The sequence below is a fragment of the Eumetopias jubatus genome, unplaced genomic scaffold (assembly GCF_037043125.1).
Source record: "Eumetopias jubatus isolate StellerSeaLion01/CBP00866 unplaced genomic scaffold, mEumJub1_p1.0 scaffold_13, whole genome shotgun sequence".
NCBI classification, from domain to species: Eukaryota; Metazoa; Chordata; class Mammalia; order Carnivora; family Otariidae; genus Eumetopias; species Eumetopias jubatus.
The window spans coordinates 37244427-37265972 of record NW_028274819.1 but is presented as its reverse complement, the minus strand read 5'-3'; the positions used below and the strand labels follow the sequence as shown (position 1 = coordinate 37265972).

At 40.7% G+C, this 21546-nt stretch overlaps 1 protein-coding gene and 1 pseudogene across 2 annotated transcripts in view; both read left to right on the top strand.

Moving 5' to 3' along the window:
- The first annotated feature begins 234 nt into the window (after positions 1 to 234).
- LOC114220025 (small ribosomal subunit protein uS2 pseudogene) lies at positions 235 to 1624 on the top strand (annotated as a pseudogene).
- A 10761-nt stretch (positions 1625 to 12385) lies between these two features.
- SLC17A6 (solute carrier family 17 member 6) overlaps positions 12386 to 21546 on the top strand; it is a 39928-nt gene continuing 30767 nt past the window's right edge. The window contains exons 1-4 of one of the 2 annotated variants that reach the window (XM_088017537.1): positions 12386 to 12471; positions 14942 to 14944; positions 15171 to 15423; positions 16945 to 17063. In XM_088017537.1, the coding sequence (XP_087873663.1) occupies positions 12386 to 12471; positions 14942 to 14944; positions 15171 to 15423; positions 16945 to 17063 (461 nt within the window). The remainder of the gene's footprint in view (positions 12472 to 14941; positions 14945 to 15170; positions 15424 to 16944; positions 17064 to 21546) is intronic. The other variant, XM_028117724.2, reaches the window with a different exon arrangement.

Genomic DNA, 21546 nt, shown 5'->3' with positions numbered 1-21546 from the left:
AAGAGTTTTAAATAAATCATCATCATATTAATAATTACTCCCATGTGCCAGGCTCTGTGAGAGGTAGTTTACATGCATTATTTAATTTACAGACGATAGGTATAACTCATTCCATTTAACGGATAATGAAACTGAGGTTTGATGAGTTTTAATTACCTTCTCCAAGGTTGTTCATTTCTTCCAATGACAGAGCTGGATTTCACTTTCCAGTGAGGGGATAAAGGAAAGAACTTCATGAAAGAGCATGCATTTGATCTGGTCAGGAATGATGAGCCATGCTGGGCCCTGGTAAATGGAGGCAAGCAAATGGCATTATGGGTGAGTGGTAGTGAGTATACAGCCAGAAGAGCAAGGAGTGGGGCTTTTGTGGGTAATAGGAGGCTCCAATCTGTTGGAGTGTGTAAAACACTAAAAAGGAAAAGTGGGAAATCAATTTGGAATGGCAGATTCAGACCAGCTATTGCCCAACGAGCAGATGTCAGGAGGAACTGTGAAATGAATTTTGAGATTGAAGTTCTGAAAGATTTTGCGAAAACTGGTGGAGAGATCTGAGTGTTGCTTCTGGCAGTCCCACAGGGATGTGGAAAATGGACTGGAGCCTGGGAAAGACTAGTGACCAAGAATCCACTTAGGAGCCAAATGTCATAAGAGAGGACTAAATCCATTCAATTTCTTCAGAAAACAACTCTAAGTTCAAATACCAATTACTCATTTATTCAAAAATATCTGCTGAACCATTCTATGTTATCCAAACAGTTCTCTGTCTATAGCACGATGACCAGGGTTTCCATCCTAACTTAAAGGGAAATGTTTACAATGTCCAGAGCCCAGATATCTAGCAAGTGAAGAAGGATGGCCTCAAATTTCTTGCAGCAGGAACTCACTTAAGTGACACCAACATTGACTTGCAAATACATCTACAGAAGGAAATTCGTGATGTGATGTGATGTGATGTGATGTGATGTGATGTGATGGCATCTACACCATAAATCTGAAGAGCACCTGGAAGCAGCTTCTGCTGATGGCTCACGCCATTGTTGCCATGGGAGATGTGGCCGATGTCAGTGTCACATCCTCCAGGAATACTGGCCAGGGGGATGGGCTGAAGTTTGCTGCTGCTAGCAGAACCACCCCTACTGTTGGGTGCTTGGCTTCTGGAACCTTCACTAGCCAGATGCAGGCAGCTTTCCAGGAGTCACATGTTCTGATGGTTACTGATCCCAGCGTTGGCCACCAGCCTCTCAAAGACATGTCTTATGCTAACCTGTGTACATCACTCTATGTAACATAGACTGCCCTGTATGGACATGCCATTCTGCACAACAGCAGTGGGTCTGATGTGGTGGATGCTGACCTAGAACTTCCGAGTATGTGTGGTGCCCTGTAAGAACCCATCCATGCCTGATTTCTACTTCTACAGGGATCCTGAAGAGATTGAAAAGGAAGATCAGGTTGCTGCCAAAAAGACTGTGACCAAGGAGGGATTTCAAGGCAAATGTACTGCTACTCAACCTGAGGTCTGAGGCCTGAAGCCATGCAGGTATCCTCTGTGCCTACCCAGTAGTTCCCTAGTGAGGACGGGAGTGCTTAGCTTGCCACTGGGGACTGGTCCACAGGTCACTGAATGGATAGGGATGGCCATTGAGTGGTCTTAAGCTGTTCTTCCATAGACTCTAATGCAGAAACATGAAAATATGGTTGACTGAAAATAAACATGTTTTTTAGAAACAACAGATAACAAGAACAACAAAAAACCTACTAAGAACCTTCTTTGTAGCAGGAATATTCTGGGTGCCAGGGATAAAATTGAAAATAAAATAGGCACAGTTCTGTCACTTAGGAATTTTCTCTAGTTGACTTAGAAAGGTACAAAAAAGCACAAAACAGAGAACCAATGGATACAATGGCAGGCAAATTGACTGAAAGATGTTCTCACCAAAATCCACAAAACCTGTGAATATGTTTTCTTATGTGGAAAAGGGAACTTTGCAGATGTGATAGTTAAGGATCTTGAGATGTGGCAATTATGCTGGATTATTCAGGTGAACCTGATATAATCATTAGGGTCCTTATGGATGAAAAAGGAAAGCAGTAGAATCAGAGGAGATGTGATGATAGAAGCACAGGTCAGGGGGATTTGATTGGTGACTGGGGGCCACAAACCAAGGAATGAAGGAAGCTTCCGGAAGCTAGAAAAGACAAGGAATGCATTCTCCCCTGGAGTGTCCAGGAGAATGCTGCTCTTCTGACACCTTGAGCTTAGCTTAGGTGAAACCTGTGTCAGACTTCTAGCTACGGAGCTCTAAGATAATAAACGTATGCCGTTTTAAGCCACTAAGCTTATGTTCACTTATTACCGTAGCAATAGGAAACTAAAACAGAGCGTAAGCAGAAAATTAGACAAGATAGTTTCTGTAGTGATATGATCTAGAAATAAGAGGATTTCACTTTTTTTCTTTTTGAGAGAGGTAAAGAGGGAAAGGTTGGGGGAGTAGTAGAGGGAGAAGGAGAAGGAGAGAGAGAATCTCAAGCAGGCTCCACACCCAGCATGGAGCCTGACGCAGAGCTGGATCTCACAACCCTGAGATCATGACCTGAGCTGAAATCAAGAGTCAGATGCTTAACTGACTGAGCCACCCAGGTTCCCTATAATTAAGAGAATTTTAAAAAAGATAATACAATAATAAGCTGGAACAGGTCCTAACCCAAAAACACACTTGCCCTGTGTTCATGGTGTGTAAAGAGCAAGAATGAGATTCGTTAAGATGAAGGTGGAGAGGTAGGCCTCCCTAGGGAGAATTCAGCTAACCTTGATCAGAATAGTATAAACTGAAATATTAGAATTGTTTCTGTGATAAGTATGTTATTTTTTTCTATCCCTAAGAAAGAGAAACACAAGATCTGCTTCAAGGTTTACACTATAGTCTTTTAAAAATATTAAGACCTAATTTTTTTTAGAGGAGTTTAATTTTCATAGCAAAACTGAGGGGAAGGTACAGAGATTTGCATATACTCCCTACCTCACACCCGATATCAACATCTCCAACTAGAGGGGTACATTTGTTACAACTGAACTACATGGACGCATCATATTCACCCAAAGACTATAGTTTATATTAGGGTTCACTCTTGCTGTTGTACATTGTATGGGTTTGGGCTAGTGTATAATGACACGTATCCATCAGTATGGTATCATATTTTCACTGCCCTAAAAATCCTCTGAGATCCACTTATCATCCCTCCCCTCCCAGTACCCCACCCCCAGAACCCCTGGTAACTACTGATCTTTTCACTTTCTCCATAATTTTGCCTTTTCCAGAATGTCATATAGTTGGAATCATACAGCATGTGCTTTTTTCAAATTGGCTTCTTTCACTTAATAATATGCATTTAAAGTGCTTCCATGTCTTTTCATGGCTTGATAGTTCATTTCTTTTCTAGTGCTGAATAATTTTCCATTGTCTGAATGTACTGCAGTTTAGCAATCCCTTCACCTACTGAAGGACATCTTGGCTGCTTCTAAGTTTTGGCAATTTATAACCTCCATAAACATCCATGTGTAGGTTTTTGTGTGGACATAGTTTTCAACAGAGTTTTTTTAAACTATAAAATAGACACTGATTTCCAATTAAATTTGAATGATTGGACATATGTAGCTTATGTCCATTTTCTCCTAGGACCTCATTAAAATGTTAGTAAAGCATTTTTTTTAAGTTAAAAATGCCCAAGGATAAAGAGATTGGAATAGGAGGTTCCAATATTTAGAGGATGTTAACAAGATTTTAAAAGATGGAAGTCTGATGGACAAATGGAAAGTGGCCTAGATGGTGGGGAAAGATGAACTTTAAATGCCTTCCCAGGGGAACCCAACGAGAGGCAATCTGATTCATGTGCAAACCCTGGAAAAAACTTGTGAGGTGAAGTGACCAGGTCACTGTGAAAGCAGGATTGTGGGCTAGGGTTAAAAACAGATGGTTTGCTGCAATTCCATATAAAGAGGATTTAGACCTACCTTAGCCCATAGAGACCAGCAAATAGACCCCACTCTTGCAGAATATGGAAATGTATCCCTGCAGGGTGAATCATACAGACCTGGGTCTCAAGGAAGGCAGGCACAGCTGAGGTCTGAGGGGAGATGCCTTACTAAAATCAGGAGGAAAAATGAAAATTTGCATACTGAATAGTGAGATTCTATCTCTAGTTCCTTTCTCTACTCAGCTTCTAGAATACTGGTTGCCAGATGTGTAATCTTTAGGAAAGAGATTGGAGGACTCCTATATAGAGAAGCTCGTCAACTCAAGGAAAGAGATGTGGTTGCTATCCAGGGCCCACAACTGAAAGGTTGAGTTTGTGTGTGATCAATCTTGGTTGGTAAGCCCGATACCCATAGTGCCTTATCTATTTTTTTTAAGATTTATTTGTTTATGAAAGAGAGAGTGAGAGCAGGTGGTGTGGGGGGGTGGCAGAGGGAAAGAATCTCAAGCAGACTCCCTGCTGAGCATGGAACCTGAACAGGGGGCTCCATCTCACAACCCTGAGATCATGACCTGAGCCAGACAGTTAACCGACTGAGCCACCCAGGTGCCCCCACAGTGCCTTGCCCTTGAATACAAACGGACCACTGAGGACTCCTAGATGTTTGAGGAAAAACTCTAAAAGAATCTAAAACAAAGTGAAAAACAGGAAATTAACAGAAAAATAGGGACAAAAAGAAAACTAAAAATAGTAACAGCCTTCTGAAAATATTAATTTTAGATGCTCTTATTTTTAGGAACAACAGGATCATGATATGGGAAAGAAGACTAATTTTTGAAACATTTCATCAACTGATACACTATTGCAATAGTTATCTTCTGAAGTGAGAACACTGCCTCAATTTTCTCTCCACAGTTTACCACATTATTGCCTGATTAAACTTCTAAGAATGTTATTTATAAGAAAAAATCTAAATTTCTTTATTAAAATCTGAGTTCTCTGAGAACAAGATCTCTGTGTTATTTTCCTGTTTTCCTGGTATCCAGCTAAAGACCTGGCACATAATCACAACTTAGAAATGTTGAATAAAAATGTAATTGAATTAACTTGAAATTCTTTTGTCTCATCCTATTCTGCCTTTCTGCTATTTTGTTCTGTAATTACTTTTATATGATCCTTCTCTCTTTCCAGTGTTTTTAATTTATATTCTAGACTTCAAATCTATCTATTCACCTTTTTTTCTATTCATTTATCCATCCATAAAATACTTTTAAGGTGTTAAATCAGGATCCTCTCAGTTACCAGGAGTGAAAACCCTGACTCAAACTGGCTTAAGTATTAATTAAAAGGGACTCAGTGGCTCAAAATTTTTGGAAAGTCAGTCTAGTTAGAGAGCAGGTTTCAGGTATGGTTTGATCAGATCTCTAATTCTGTTCCTCCACAATGAATTAGCAAAGGGAATGGCACTCAATATCCAAAGTGTCAGTGAAGGATCATAGCCTCTTCTTTTTACACAATAAGACCTACTCACCGTGGATCTCACCACAGTATAATGGTGTCTTTACCATTACCATAATTCTACAGGCAGACATAAACAAAATTGTTTAAATTGTGGCACAACTTTTAAGTGTTAATTAATCAGTGCCTCTTTATTCTTTGTGCTAGGAAAAAAAACACACAAGTAATATGAATATTATTTGAAACATGTTTACCTGCTGATTTTAAAATAATTTAAATCATCATGCTTTAGGTTAGCCTTTTTAACTTAAAGAAATCTTTTTCTTTTTCACCACCAGAGGGCAGCGGTTAGAAAAGAGCGCTGTTGATATTGCTGTTTTTACTTCTCCAAAATTGTAATAGCGTATGCTTACAGCAGTGAAATAGTCTGTATTGTCTGCATTTTAAATATTCTGTCTTATTAAAAAAACTATGTATCTATCCATATCTTTAGTTTGGAAAATGTCACTGTAAATATTCTAGAAGTGAAATTGCCCCACCTTCTGCCTCTGATAGCTTAAGTAACATAGAAAATGTAAACAATTTAAACAGAAAATATCTAGGGGTTGGCAGCCAAGTGGGAAATTTTAATAATGTTAGATGCTTTCCCCCAAGGAAGATAATATTCCACAATCTGGAATGACAAGCATATGCTATTCAAAGGAAGGGAATCAGTAACCTAGGCTAATGAAAACTAAGTAGGATCCTTATAGGATGCAGAGAGAGACATTTCAATTAGATAAGATTTCATCGGACTTGAAGGGTATTACATGTTACTTGTCACTTGATCTCTTTATTTACCTGTAAAATATCTTAAGTCATGGTGATCTCTGCCTTGGTTTCCTTTATATTGAAGTATATATTTCTTGTATTCATTTTACAAGTTGCATCTCTTTTCTGTCCTAATTTCTCCCAGTATTTCCTTATACAATCACATCTTCCACTTTAAGAAAATATTTTTGAGAGTTTAAAGAGAGGTCAAAGTCCTTCTGTAATGTATCACATTACTCTCTATGTATAGTATGGGATTCAAAATTAGAAGTACTTTTCTGCTTTCGAACAACAGTATTTGGTCTCCATTCACTTTAAACAAGGCATAATGGTGTGTAGTGAATAAGATTTGTTTTTCCTTGAGTACAGAAAGAAAGGACAGGAATAAAATGTATAAATCTTTCTAATGGTAATTTATACAGAGTAAGATACACACTGAGAGAAGAACACACAGCATACATGATTCTATGTATACATATCAGGTAGTTAAAATATATACTGAATATTATAATGTGCTTTATTGAAAACTTCCAGCTTCCAGTTTTTTAATCAGACAGATCCCAGGGAAATCAAAAGATATTTTACACTAGGCCACTAAATATAGCAGTGTAGCCTATTGGGTCATGTACACAGATGTGGATAAGACAAACTATTTCTTCTATCTCCAACACACAAGAAATTGTATAATCATAATTTCTTGGAAATGTCTCTGAGGCTAACACTGCCAAGTAAAGTCAAATAAAGCTGAACTAAAAGCGGTCCACTTAAAAAGCCTTGATAAGAAACAAGTCACAGATGAATCCTAGAGCTTATTTGTATAGCTTCAACCTGAAAGGAGTGTGTAATTATTAGAGTGAATGTTGATTCAGGAATTCAAGTCAAATAATAAAAAATGATATTGTAAAAAAATAGCTTTTCAAAGCACTTTTTCTTCAAGAATATACACTCCCTACATCTATTATAACAAGCTATGATACTGTCCTAAGTTCATTGGTTTACTATATTCCAGAAAAGGGCCTAGCCCACTACATGTGCAAATTATCTGTTGAGTATTTGTTGAAAAAACAACAGAAAATGTTGCATTTAAAATAGCCTTGGAATTAGACAACTTGAAGAATTTTTTGAAATAAATTTGCCTTAAAAAAATGCTCCAGCAAAGATTTGTGAATAGCATTAAATATGATGCCTTTAAATATATTTTTTGGTAATGGAGAAGAAAACTTATCAAACTTACATTACTATTTCAAAATATTTATAAAATTATCATAATTTATTCCATTGAGATTAGAAACTTTAACCCATTTTCCTACTGTCTGATTACCATATCATTTATAAATCTTAATAGAGTTAAATTTCCTTATAATAACTCTTTGGTTAACTGGTTCTTAGACAATCAACTTACTTCTAAAGACATTTAGTACTTGGTCAGGCACTTTCAAGTGTATTGTCCACAAAAGGGACTTCATATTTTTAGTTGTAGATATTAAGTACTAAAAAGGGAAGTTGTAGATATTAAGTACTAAAAAGGGAAAAAGAGGGAGTGAATGAGGGGGAGAGAGAGAGAGAGAGAGAGACTGAAAGAAAAGAAGGAAACAGTAGCTTTAATTACATAATTAAGGACTACAATTACTTCTAAAATAATTGTATATCTTTCCACCAGAGGGCAACATTTGCAAGTCATTTAAAAGATCGCTCAGAAGTAATTCCTCACAGGCGGGTATAAACAAATGCAAACCCATCACATTGTTATTGTGTAATATCTTCTATAAATTTCAAAGAATACTATAGAGACAATTATTGAAATGATTGCATATAAAACTCAATATCTACTCATAGTAAAACAGCAATAAATGTATTCTTCTTTGAATATGTAAGAAGATTCAACTCGGGAAGAAGCATATTTCTCCCATATCATTGGCATTTTCCTCTGTTCATTGTTAACCATTTAGCTCAAATATAATAGAAAAATCTCATGGTGGAATAAGCAAAGCAAATGTGGTTTTACATCAATGAATAAGTTAATGAAAAAGTCAGAAAATTTTACAAGTAGAAGGGGTAACAGAAACCACTGACTATAACCCGTCATCTACACGAGGAAGGAACTGAAGTTCATTAAAGTGAAATGATTGATTAAAAGTTACAAGGTTGATAACCAACAGAATCAGGACCCAAAGCCAGGTCAGCCAATTTCACCTTTCTTACTGTAATGCTGTCAAGATTCAAAGGGTGATCTATGAACAAGTGGTCCTGAAGATTTGTTAAAACTGCTGAACTTTAGGCTCCACTCTAGACCTTTTGAATCAGAATCTGTGTTTTAACAAGATCTTAAATTGTGACAAACTACTCTACCTCATGCTCCTTCTTCATCACTGTTTGCATGTCTTCAGGCAATTCATTAAATCTAATTTTTCTCCTCAAAAAAATGGGCATGAAATTAGTTTGGTATGAAGAATAATTATAAAGAATAAATGTGATCATGTAAATGAAAGTCATTCATAATTTGTAATAAGCTACACACATTAAATAAATTCAATGAAACTTCCTTTTATTTGTAAGAGTGCTTGGATAGAGGGGACAATTCTTCAATAGGAAGACTTGTCTAATAATTCAATTGAAGGCACTATTAAAGTTGGATGGAAAAGTGTGTAAGGGCTAAGGGAGGTAAGAGAGTAAGGGAGTAATCTCAACAGATTAATACCATATGTGTCACACTAATATTTCTTTGCATAAAGATAAGTCTGGTGATCTTAAGGTCACAAAAGTACATGTTCAGTGTTTGAATTTGAGGATCACACATGAAGAAAATCTGTTGGGTATGTACATAGTGCCCAAGTATATGTCTCTTATATTGGGAGCTATCAATTTAAGAGAAGTCTAAATTGCACTCTTTGGTCTCAGGTGGCCTAGTAACAATTCTTGTAATTTTCCATATACAATATTTTTCCTTTGTTTATGACTTCACTCAAGATGTCCCCTCTGGCTGGGATGCTCTCCAAGTATCACCACCCCTCCTTACCCAATTCCACTGGGCTGCCATCACCTTCATAGAGCTAAGTTTCTCTTCAAGTATTAAGACAGACAAGGAAACATCATTTCCTGGGATCTTTTCTGTATATTTTTACTTCCAGGCTGGGTTATTTACTTATTTGCTTGTCCAGTTGCATCCGTAATTGTTTGTAATTGTATTTATGTGTCTATTTCCCATAGCTTGTGAGATCTTTCAGGAATATTCCCAGAACCTAGTGCAATTCTTGGCACTAAATGAATATTTTTAGAATGAATAAATCAATATTAGCAATAATTCTGATTCAAGGACTTGCTCTGTTATCTAGAGAATGGAGGAGTCAGATGACAGTAATTTCAATAAAGGTGAATATAATTATTTTACTATAGAAACAATGTTTTCATGTTGGATTTGTATTTCTTGGTGCCCTCTGAGATAATCTGTAGTGCAGAGTTAGCAATTCTGTTTAAATATTTTTTTTAAAGATTTTATTTATTTATTTGACAGAGAGAGTGAGAGAGCACAAGCAGCAGGAACAGTAGAGGGAGAGGGAGAAGCAGGCTCCCCGCCAAGCAGGGAGCCCGATGCGGGGCTCGATCCCAGGACCCTGAGATCATGACCCGAGCCGAAGGCAGACGCCCAACCATCTGAGCCACCCAGGCGCCCCAGCAATTCTGTTTAATGGTGGTGTAGATCTCTAGTTATTTAAGGTGAAATGTAAGCAGGAGTGCTAAGGAGAATCAGTTTTATATCATCCTCCTAGCTTCACAGATATTTATCTAACTTCTATTTTTTGTATAACTTCCCAGAATTTCAAAGTCATAGGTATCCCTAAGTGAATCTGATCTAATGAATTTGGTCACTGAAGAATTGAAAAACAAATATTTTGAAAAGCACCCTAGCTGAGTAAAGTCCTGATTAACTTGAATGTTTTATTTGGAAGGAGGTAGATGTGTGTGTGTGTGTGTGTGTGTGTGTGTGTGTGTGTTTCCTTCTTACACTTGATCATCTTTGGCGATATTATTTTGAAACATTCCAGAGTTTTAGAAAAATCTGGTTCATTGTTTTATAGGGATATATATTTTAATACACATTTATCAAAATGAGAGAAAGATGCCTCTAGTTTTATTATAATTCATAATGATATATAATATAATTTAATAATAGCAGATGGTTTTAGCTACTTTTGATTATCTTTTTTTGGCTATCCATTCACTGTATACATATACATTGTTTTATTTGGCCTATTTAGGAAACATTCTTACACGATTCTGTATTTAGATCCATACTTTAGAGATTTGGTCCCAAAATCCCTAAGAAAAATCTACTCCCCCTGTTGGCTTAAATAAAATCCAAAGATTTTGACCTTGGCTCAAGGGCAGTCAATTTTGTAATCACTTGGTTGAATGGCATCTAAGAGGTTTGTGATTCATGTTAAATGCATTAATAATTAACATTAAGCTAGCGTAGCTTTCTTGCTTTGCTTAATGAAATAGATTCATTGATGCTATACCTATGTATGTGACAACAAAAGTCTTACATGAATGTCTCTCTAGAATTCTGCTTTAGGGGAAGATGGTACAAAGAAAAAAAATCACATTTTAAAGGAATATAAGTGATTTCAAATAAATCTTGAAAATATCATTACTCATAATTTGTTAACAAGCACAAGATATAGCCACAAATTTTGTCAGTATATTGATATTTCCATAGTGTGCTGTAAATCAGTTAAGCAAAGAATCATAGAATTCTAAGGAATTTATATTAAACTGGCTGTGTTTTATTTAACCAAGGGCACTGAGGTTGCAGCTCATCTTTTCTTTCTCTTTCTCTCCCCTCCCTCCTTCCCTTCTTGCCTTCCTCCTTTTTCTTTCTTTCTTTTTCTTTCTTTGTCTCTCTCTCTCTCTCTCTCCTTCCTTCCTTCTTTTCTTCCTCCGACCTTCCTTCCTTCTTTTTTATCAGAAATTAAAACAAAACTCATGAACAATATAATTATGCATTCTGTATACAAATGTTTTATATACAAGGGAGACCAAGTCCCCCAGAATTCCACAAACATAAATGAAATATGTTGTAAGCTTCCTTCCCTGCAACTCTATCAGAGCTGGAGGTAGCGTGCTGGGCAAAATGTAGGAAACTAGAAGTAACTTGTCAATTTTTAATAAATTCTTCCTCCCTTGAAGAGTCAAATGCACCATTCTCTCTGCAAACTCTGGCGATGATGACAGATTTTCACTTGGTTTCCATAGCATCCATTCCTGAAGATGCCCAGAATGGTTCTCGGTCAGGGTGATCCATCCAGCTCCCCTAGAAAGTTGGCGACCTGGCCAGCCAAAAGAAGCTGTTTTCCGGAAACTTACTCTGTCCGTGGTGCTGAACAATTCTTCCAGGACGCGCCCTAATGAGCGCTGTCAGCCGCGCTGAAGAAATCTTTCCTGACGCTGCCCAAATCAGGACTGTGCATCTGTTATTTACTCACGTCCTCAAACAGCAGCAAGCTTTCTCCATCTTAATTCGACACTACCGCAGAGCAGAGTTGCGCCGGCATGAGGGAAGCAGATCATAGGCAAGGAGGAAAAACTAACAGCAGCATTGCTCACCTGAGACCTCAGATGCTCCCATGAGTTTTGGAAGTGCTCTGCTCCCTACAGCAAAGACACCATTTAAAACATACTATTCTTCTGACTTTGCTTTCACACAAAGGTTCTGTGATATTTCTGCTCCTCCGTTTAAAAGCCAGAAGATTTGACAGCAATAAGGTTTTCAAAACCGGGAATTTGCATTGTTTTTCAGTGGACTGACTTCCAGGACAAGAACTCATCTGCACCCGCCCAAATACCATGGCACTGCATGCGCCCTTTGCCACCGGATCCTCCCCTTCCAATGAGACTTTCTGATTGTGTCTACCAACTCTCCTATTAGGAAACCCGTGGGTTGCATGCAGCTATTCTGTTGTATTCTCTTTCTCACTCCCTCCCTTCTCTCACTCACACTCTTGCTGGAGGCACACCAATACCGTTCTGCTGAGAAGAAAAAGCCCACAACTACCTTAAGCGATTAAGACAATATGCGCAACTCTCGCCTTTCATAGCGATCACTATTTAAATCTGGCAAGAGCCAACACCAATCTTTGCAGGAATGGAGTCGGTAAAACAAAGGATTTTGACCCCAGGAAAAGAGGGGCTAAAGAATTTTGCTGGAAAATCCCTTGGCCAGATCTACAGGTAAGAGAAAGCAAACCCATGTTTGCCTGGGGCTGAGCACGAAAAAAAATCTACAAGGCTATTTCTGTAAACCCTGGTTGCTTTGGGAGATTGTAATATGATCGGAAAGTCTTTTTTTGTTGTTGTTGTTGCTCATTGCTCAAGCGGGGCTGCTCTGGAAACCTGCTTATTAATTCAGGAATGTTGCACTAAATGAACCTGTCTGCTTTGTGTGTATGTGTGTGTGTGGTTTTTGTCTTAGTACCTGCAGATTCTCATCCTTTCCTACCCAGGATTTATCCTCTTTATAATTGAGAAATGATCAGCACCTGTTCAGAGAATCTTTGTTTTGGTGCTTATAGTCACAAATTAAATTCCTTTGATTCAGACAAATGAATTAAAAAAATACAACCCTCAAAAAATTAACCAAGAAATTCCAAAGAGTAATGGCAGAAGGAAATTTAGATCTCAGCCTCAAAACCACTCAAGTAGAGAATCTCCCAGTGGAATCTTCCTTCTGTGCTGAAGGAAGAAGAATCAAAATATATCAATAATTAATAACTAAAGCAGCTCCTCTCTCAGAACCCAAAACAATGTATATGTGTTTTAATTATTTTACTTCTCCCAGAAGTCTATTTCTTGCATGGCAAATGTCACAGTGTTCATAAGAAAAACCATAATAATAACCAGCAAAATGACTTTGAAAGTACTAGAAATGATTAATTTTGTTATCCTACCTGTGGTCAATGTACTAATTATGCTGAAAATTTTACAACTTTAAATCATTTCAAGAATATTACATGAATACACTTCTCTTAACAATATGAGCAAAATCAAGAAAAGAGGGCAGAAACAGAAGGATAAATGATTCCAAGAGAGCGCTAATTTTCACATTTGGGAAATTGAAGCCTTTAGAAATGTATAGAAAATATAAAGAAAATGACCAATGCACTTTCTGATTTTCCAAATCTCTTTGGATCTGGTGGGCTTCATGTAGGCACCATCATGCTCCTATGCGGCAGTAGATACCGCAAGGGCCCTGCAGTCCCGCAGCTGCCCTGGAAAGAGCTGTTCTTTCCCAGCTCAGTTGCCATCAGGTGGGGAGTTCAGGTGCATAGTCCAACTTTGCATATATCAGCTATAAGCCAATGTAAAAAAAATTCACATTAGTTACATTTTTTTCTCCCAGAATAAATAATTTGACATGTGTTCTGACATTGGGATTGGACTTTAAAAATAAGAATTAACATAGTTGCAAAAACCTTCATGACTTATTCTCCAGGTGACATTTTGTAGAATTTGGAAGTCTAACATTGTTTTCTGGTAGCCTCAAATTGCTTGGCAGTTGGCTCCCAACCTGTGCATTCTTGGAATTGATCTTAAAATTTCATTTGCTTTACTCCTGTGTATGAAAATCATTGTGTGTGAATATATCATTTAAATGGGAACACAGAAAAATAAACTACATGGTGGATTAAAAAATCTGCAAATTGTAAATGGAGAGGTTCTTTGTTTAAATATCGAAAGTATCCATCTCAAGAGTCCACGGTGATTCTACTGTTCACATTCATTCTTTTCTTTTTTAAATAGACATTGCACGGATGTATTGTGGACTAGAACAACACCCTCAGCTTTTAGTAAAACCATGCCATCACCCTACTTTCCCCTTCTCCCTCCCCTCTTCCCTCAAGGACGAAAACCTAAAAGGAACTGAATTATACGGATGAAACCTTGTGAAATACAATGCAAATTAAAAAACACAAAACAAAACATAAATGTGAGATCTACTTTGGTGTGGAACATCTTACCAGAGTTGATTTGGGGCACGTTTGTGTATCTGGGAGTCGCATTTTACGTCTTTGGAAATATGCCCATGACATTTTTCGGTGTTTGTAACCGAGATAGTAATGACGCAAGATTGTGAATAATTAATTATTCATGTTCTGGCAGTGGGAAGCTTAGGTGTCGGCCATATGCTGCGGAGGCCTTTGTTTCAAACTCGAATAACAAGGAAAAGAAAGTAAGATATGTCACAGGAGAGTAAACGTTGAACTAGCACCCCGGGACTGGAGGAATGGGCAATAGAATGCGCGCGTGACTCTCACGGGCCTCCGCGTGGGCACCGGTCAGGAGAGGCCTTACTCCCTCGGGTCCCCGGGCTCAGCTAGGGGGCGGGATCGCTCGTCCTTAACCCAGAAAGCTTCATCTTGGCTGGGAAGGAAAGGATAGCTCGGGTGCAGGACTGAGCTGGGCTGGCCAGCAGAGGCGGCCCCCAGGAGACTGGGTGGCTGGATAAGACGCCTTTCGCCGGGGGTAAAGCACTGCGGGCAGGAGACATCTACACAGGTGCCGACCAGGCGCCGCTCCGGTATCCCATTCCCTCCCAAGCTACAGACCCCGCGAGAAAGTTAAGCCCAAACGGCTTTTGTCGGTGAATCTAGGCGCTGCGGGTTGGATCCCGAGGGAATGGGGGCTGGATGCCCCCGGCCAGACGGTATGAAAGTTGAAGAGATGCTACCGCAGGGAGGGGGACTGGCAGGAGGCTGGAGAGCCGGGGAGGTCCCGAAGCCTGGTGGCGCCCTAGCACCCTAACTCCTGAAGGAGTCGAGCGTGTCAGCGCCCCTCCCCCCAGCCCTGACGGGTCCTGGGGATTGGGATGGGCCGGCGTCGGGGGTGCCTAACCCGCCGCGTCCTTGCCTTCCCCCGACTCTGCCGCGCAGGGTGCTGGAGAAGAAGCAAGACACCGGGGAGACCATCGAGCTGACGGAGGATGGGAAACCCCTGGAGGTGCCAGAGAAGAAGGCTCCACTGTGCGACTGCACCTGCTTCGGCCTGCCGCGTCGCTACATCATCGCCATCATGAGCGGCCTGGGCTTCTGCATCTCCTTCGGCATCCGTTGCAACCTGGGCGTGGCCATCGTGGACATGGTCAACAACAGCACCATCCACCGCGGGGGCAAGGTCATCAAGGAGGTGGGCAGCCGCTGGCCATGTGGGTTCGCAAAGCCACATCACCTGTTTGAGCTCCATTTCCTCCCCACTGAGTGAGGAAGGCCGGGCGGCTCGCTCAGCCCCCTGCTAGCACTGCCGTTCTAGAATAGGAATCGACCGCGGTAGCAGTATGACCTCCCTTTTCGATTCTGCTCTCTGGGCCTTCCTTTTCTCACCTGCAAGGTGGAAAAATAGCATTTAGCTCGCTAGATTTTTGTGGAGTCACTTCAAACGAGAAGTTGTATAATAATGTCCCCTAAATTTAAATCGAAATATTTTTCTTTCCCTCGGAGGAGTAGGGCTGCATATCAGTGATAATGTCCCCCTGGTTTCCTCCAATTCCTGCCAGACATTCTTAAAAATAAAAATGAAACAAAACCGAAATCAAATGAACTGTGAGCATATCGACAGTTTCCACCGAAGGGCCTTTAGGAGCTGTCCACCTAACTGGCCGAGAGAAGAGCCGCCGCGCCGAGTGCCTCGAGGTCACAGGGAATCCAGTCCCGTAATCTCCTGAATGTGTTGGGGTGACGCCTAGGGAAAGGAGGGTCAACGTCAAAGTCACCGAAACCCCTGGGTCTCGACTTCCTGTTCAGGGATCTGAGCAATCATAAGCAAGGGTTGGGAGGAGAAAATTCGGGAATCGGCTGTGGATGAGAAGCGGTGAACGCCGCTGGGCCCTGGGGATTCCGGGACACCCTGCAAAGTGCGTTTGGTTTCAAAATACTATTCAAAAGGAGAAAAAGGATCCTCAGTTGCCCAGGCGGGATTAGCGCTCCTTTGCCTTTCAGATGCAGATTTTTACTTTAAGGTTCACCCTGTGGGTCCGCCCAGGCTGGCTAGGGCGGAGCTAGGCCTTGACCTTCAGACACACCCCTCGCCAGCTCTTAGGACTACCCCGGAACAAATTCTCCTCTCCACTGGCCTCCCTCACCCCCCACTAATTCCCCAGGCTACTCCAAATCTTTCTGGCCTACGCCCATCCCCATTTTGCCGGGAAGATCCTTTCCTCTGGCTCCTCCGACCTCCTCACCTTCCATCCAGGTGCCCCACTTTCTTTCGTCAGAATTTCCCTGGTTGGATTTCATTCTGGAAGCGACCCCACTACTGCATTAGTCCCGGTCAGGGGTCCCTATCCCCAGCCAGGAAATGGAATCTCTCCGTGGAGAGTTCTAATTTCCAATACTGGAGCTCAGAGGACTCCTCATTCATGGAGGGGATCAGACCTGCCTGACAGTAGTCGGGGAGCAAAGCCAGGGTGTCCAGCTTCACCATTAATTGCAATACATTTCAAATGAGCACAGTTTTTTTCCGTTAAAAGAAGCATTTCTTCTCTAGAAGAAGGTATACATTGAATTTTGTTAGCAAACGAAAATTCAGCCACCTCCACCTCCAGAATGCAGGGAGTACCCCGGGGGTTGGGGGCTCCTGAACATGAGTCTGCAGCCCAAGCACTGACTCTACTCTTTCCCTCCACCCCGTTCTGTCCCCCTACCCCCGTAGAAAGCCAAATTCAACTGGGACCCGGAAACCGTGGGGATGATCCACGGTTCCTTCTTTTGGGGCTACATCATCACCCAGATTCCGGGCGGCTACATCGCGTCTCGGCTCGCAGCCAACAGGTAACGCGCCCCCAGGGCTGGGGATCTTGGGGCTTGTGCCTCCGAAGGGGCATCAGAGGCTGGGGGCAGGGATGACAGCCCCGCGGGGATTGGAACTCCTGGGTGAGGTCTCCTGGTTGCCAGGCACCTCCTCTCTCGGGACTGGAACTGTTGGTTCCTCCTTCCAGAATTAGGCACCCAAGAAGTTTTGGGTTAGCCAGGATGGGCGCTGGTTGCCGCTTCCTCTCTTTCCTGGCTGAGCCAGCTTTACTCCAAATGGTCGACATGCCTTAAGGCCTGGTAGGAGCTGAGGCCGGGCGGGGAGTGGACCGAGCCGGGACTGAGCGGCTGGGTGCACAAAGGGGAGAGAGAGAGAGAGAGAGAGAGAGAGAGAGAGAGTGAGTGTGTGTGTGTGTGTGTGTGTGTGTGTGTGTGTGTGTGTGAGGGGGTAGAGACACGTGCTGCACTCTCGCCACTGTGCCCCTCCGGGGCCCGGGCTCGAGAGGGGACTGAGCGGCTGGGTGCACAAAGGGGAGTGTGTGTGTGTGTGTGTGTGTGTGTGTGTGTGTGTGTTTAGTGGGGTAGAGACACGTGCTGCGCTCTCACCAGTGAGTCCCTCGGGTGCCCCGGCTTCTTGTGGTGCTGACCTCCCGGCAGGGCGCATCGAACACCAGGCCACGGAGCCCGCCCAGATGGTGCTCTGGGTCTGAAGGATTTGTTTCTAGGGAGGCAGGCGGGATTTCAGGCGCCCGGGGTGCGATTCCACCTGTTAATGAGTGCCAGTGAGTAGGGGCGGGGTAGGGAAGGAGCTCAGCTGAGTCCCCAGGCTTCCAGCTTTGCAGCCAAGGTCCTAACGCCAGCTCCAGGAATGTTGTTGGGGTCGCCTGCAGAGACACCCCCAAAGTATGGGGCATAAGGGGTGGGGATGTCTAAGAGCACAGTCCGGCCACTGCAGGATGAGAGGCAGCTTTATTTGCTTCATTGTGTATATTAAGATAAATAAAACTAAATAAATTCTCCTTAAATCTGAACTATAAAACAGAAAGAACACACACACTCACTTTTTCATAAAGACCCCCAAAAAAGACTTCCGGTCTTTCCTCCGACTTTGTATCTATGACTTCGCCTTTCTCCCTCCCCTCCAAAGTCAGATTTTCTGGGGAAGATATCTTGAACTGGGCACCTCTCTAGTCTTGATCTCCTCTTTGCTTTTGTAAACTGGTCCCTCCTCATTTCTCAATAAAATCTCCGAGGAGGCCTCTTCCAGGGGCTTTGTCACCTAAGACCCCATTTACCAGCGATGACTTCTTGCCCAAGATTTTTCTGTCCTCTCCAAAGCCTTGGGAAGAATTCTTGGAAATTTCTTTTAGGCTTCACAATTGCTTGGGCCAAGATTTTTGGACAGTCCTTCAAAATGTCAAAAGAAGAGAGTAAAAGATTAGGAATAGTGCCTTTTGAATATCATGTTTACCCTGACATCATGATGGTTGGTACTCAGACCCAACCAGAGACAAACTATTCTTTTAAAAAAGGAATCATTTTAAAATGAAAATCATTAACTATTTAGAGAACCCAATTCTATGGATGGGATAAATCAAATTAAAGAAAATATTTCCTTAAATAGTACTGGTAATTAACATGTTACATTTTTGGCTTCCATATCCCTAAGGCATAATGTCTTGAATCTTTTTTTTTCTCATTTTTTTTTTCCTAAAACAAAATAAACCTCACAGAAAGATAATCCAAACATACGTATATGGAATATTTTCACTTCAGGGGGAAAACAACCAATAATTCACAAAAAAACAAAAATGATACAAGAAACTCAGTGTAATGTGAAATGAAACTACAATGGCTGGGCCTTTAAGGTTTTTTTTCAGAGTCAAAACCTTCATCTTGCCAATTGTTAAAATGCTAACATTTTCCTGCCAGGAAAAAACACCAGGGATGCCCCAGCTTTCCCTCTTTGTAACACTGGGAGGTCAGTAAACAGGTTTTCCTGGGGGGAAAAAAAAGCAAGATCATTTCTATACTATCATTTGTGTTATGTTTAGTATGCTACCTCAGGTTTATTTGGTAGATTTTTCTTAAAGGAAAAAATTGTGAACTTTAGAAGTCATATTTGGATCTGAATTCACCTTACCTTTATATGGATAGTCAAGGGAGAGAAACTTAATATTTTCATAATGTTTTTAATGTCTTCTGTTCTCCAAGACTGAGAAAACTAAAATTTATTGTAAAATATGACAAACATATAGAGGATATAGACTAACTTCCTTATCAGACCTTAGGGTTTTGACATTTGTCTCATTTTAAAAATATAAAAAATGTTACAAATACAGTTGAAGCTTCCGGTGAAAACAGATTTAAAAAATATGTAACATTCCCTTTTCTGATGATGAAAGTATTGTATCCTAAGAAAAATATATTAAAAAGAAAATATAATAAAAATCATAAATTAATCACACAGAGACCCTTTTGTTAACATGTTGGTAAATGTCCAAATAGTCCTATATATGCTACATAGAATTTTATCTTAGAACTTTTTTGTTAACACAAAATCTCAGAGATTTTTAGAATTGGTCTGAAAGATGTACATTTCCTAGTATGATCCTTTTTCAAAAACAGTAAAAACAACACAGCAAGACCAGTTTTCCACCTACAAATATTGTATGCCTATTCAAATAAACTTCTCCCTATAGATCATCTAATAGTAGAACAAGATTTCCCTTGGGTGGGGTACTGGGGACAGATTCCTTTCCCTCTAGGTGTAAAAGGAGCTCACTTTGGAAAGTGTTTGCCATGACAGTTATGGGCGGAACTGGAGTAGAGGAACTGAGGTGTGTGTCTTGGAGAGAAAGGCTCCTGGATACACCTCCTGGCAAATTTCTCAATGAAAAACCAACAGCAATGATGTGGCTTCTCCATTTTATGCTTTAAGCAAAAGCAGCTGCATCCTTAGTCAGAATACAGCATCTTGGTCCCTTTTCTGGTCGATTCTAAGTATTCTTGCTTTCTTCCTCATTGAGAAAAAAAAGCTAGGGGAGAGAAATCTCAGTCCCCGAGGAGGACTCTTACATCATTTTTTCCTTTGTCTTTTCTTTAAGGGCTATTGCACATTGTGGACAGGAGAATTTAGTCACCTCCCTGGAGGGCTTTGGGATGAGGAACCAAAGGGAGATTTCTTACAAAATCTGTAGTGTCTCTAGAAGAGAACATATTCACTATAGTGATAACAATGTGTTGGGGGCAAATTAATGTTGTCTTTAAACAGTACAGGACATGGGGCTTAACAGTAATCCCGATAATTACAAATGTGAAATTGCTAAGGATTATTTTTACCTTGCATTTCGACTGATGAAGAACCTAGGCAAGTACTTAACAGGAGAAACAACAGAATTTTTGCAAAGGGCATAATCACAGATGGTCAGATTTACCAAAGAATATTTGGTCAACATTACATTTTCAAGGGACAATTTTATCTTCTCAAAGACTATTCTTTCTTCTGTCTAGGTGGCAATATTATATAAACCTTATTTAAAAATTTTTCCTATCCTGCTCATATCTTCTTGATCTGCCAATGGTGACTTCGTTTTTTATTTAGCACTTAATGGCCAGCTGTCATGCCAGTATTTTACTTATTTATCTTTTTGTTTTGTCCTATAAAGTGTAAGCTCCATGAGAGCAGGCAATTGTATCCATGTTTTATTTATTTATTTATTTTGTATCCATGTTGTTTTCACTGCTATATCCCTAGCATCTCAAAGAGTGCCTGGCCCAAGACAGATACTTTTTAAAAGATTTTATTTATTCATTTGAGAGAGAGAGAGAGACAGAGAGAGTGCAAGCAGGGGAGAGAGGCAATCGGAGAGGGGGAAGCAGGCTCCCTGCAGGCTTGATCCCATCCCAGGACCTGGAGATCATGCCCCGAGCCCAAGGCAGACACCCAACCATCCGAGCCACCCAGGCGCCCCAGATATTTGTTGAATAAATAAAATGAACATCCAACAAAGTGTTTGGGCCTTTTTTAAAAGGCAATATGACAAAGTGGTTAAGATACAGGTTCCAAAGACAAACTCTGTGGGTTCAGACTCCTGAAGGTACTACTTAATAACTGAATGACATAAAACATTACTTAACTCCTCTGAACTTCAGTTTATATTTCTGTAAAAGGGGACTAATCAAAGAACCTACTTGATATGATTATCGTGACAGCTAAATAAGAGAATATGTGTAAGGTTTCTAGAGGTGCCTGGCCCTCAGGCGCCTGCATGGCTCAGTTGGTTAAAGCGACTGCCTTCGGCTCAGGTCATGATCCTAGAGTCCCAGGATCGAGTCCTACATCAGGCTCCCTGCTCGGCAGGGAGTCTGCTTCTCCCTCTAACGCTCTCCCCTCTCTCTCTCATTCTCTCTCTCTCTCTCTCAGATAAATAAATAAAATCTTAAAAAAAAAAAAGTGCCTGTCCCTCACTAGGTGGCTGTTATCATTTATTATGAATTAGGT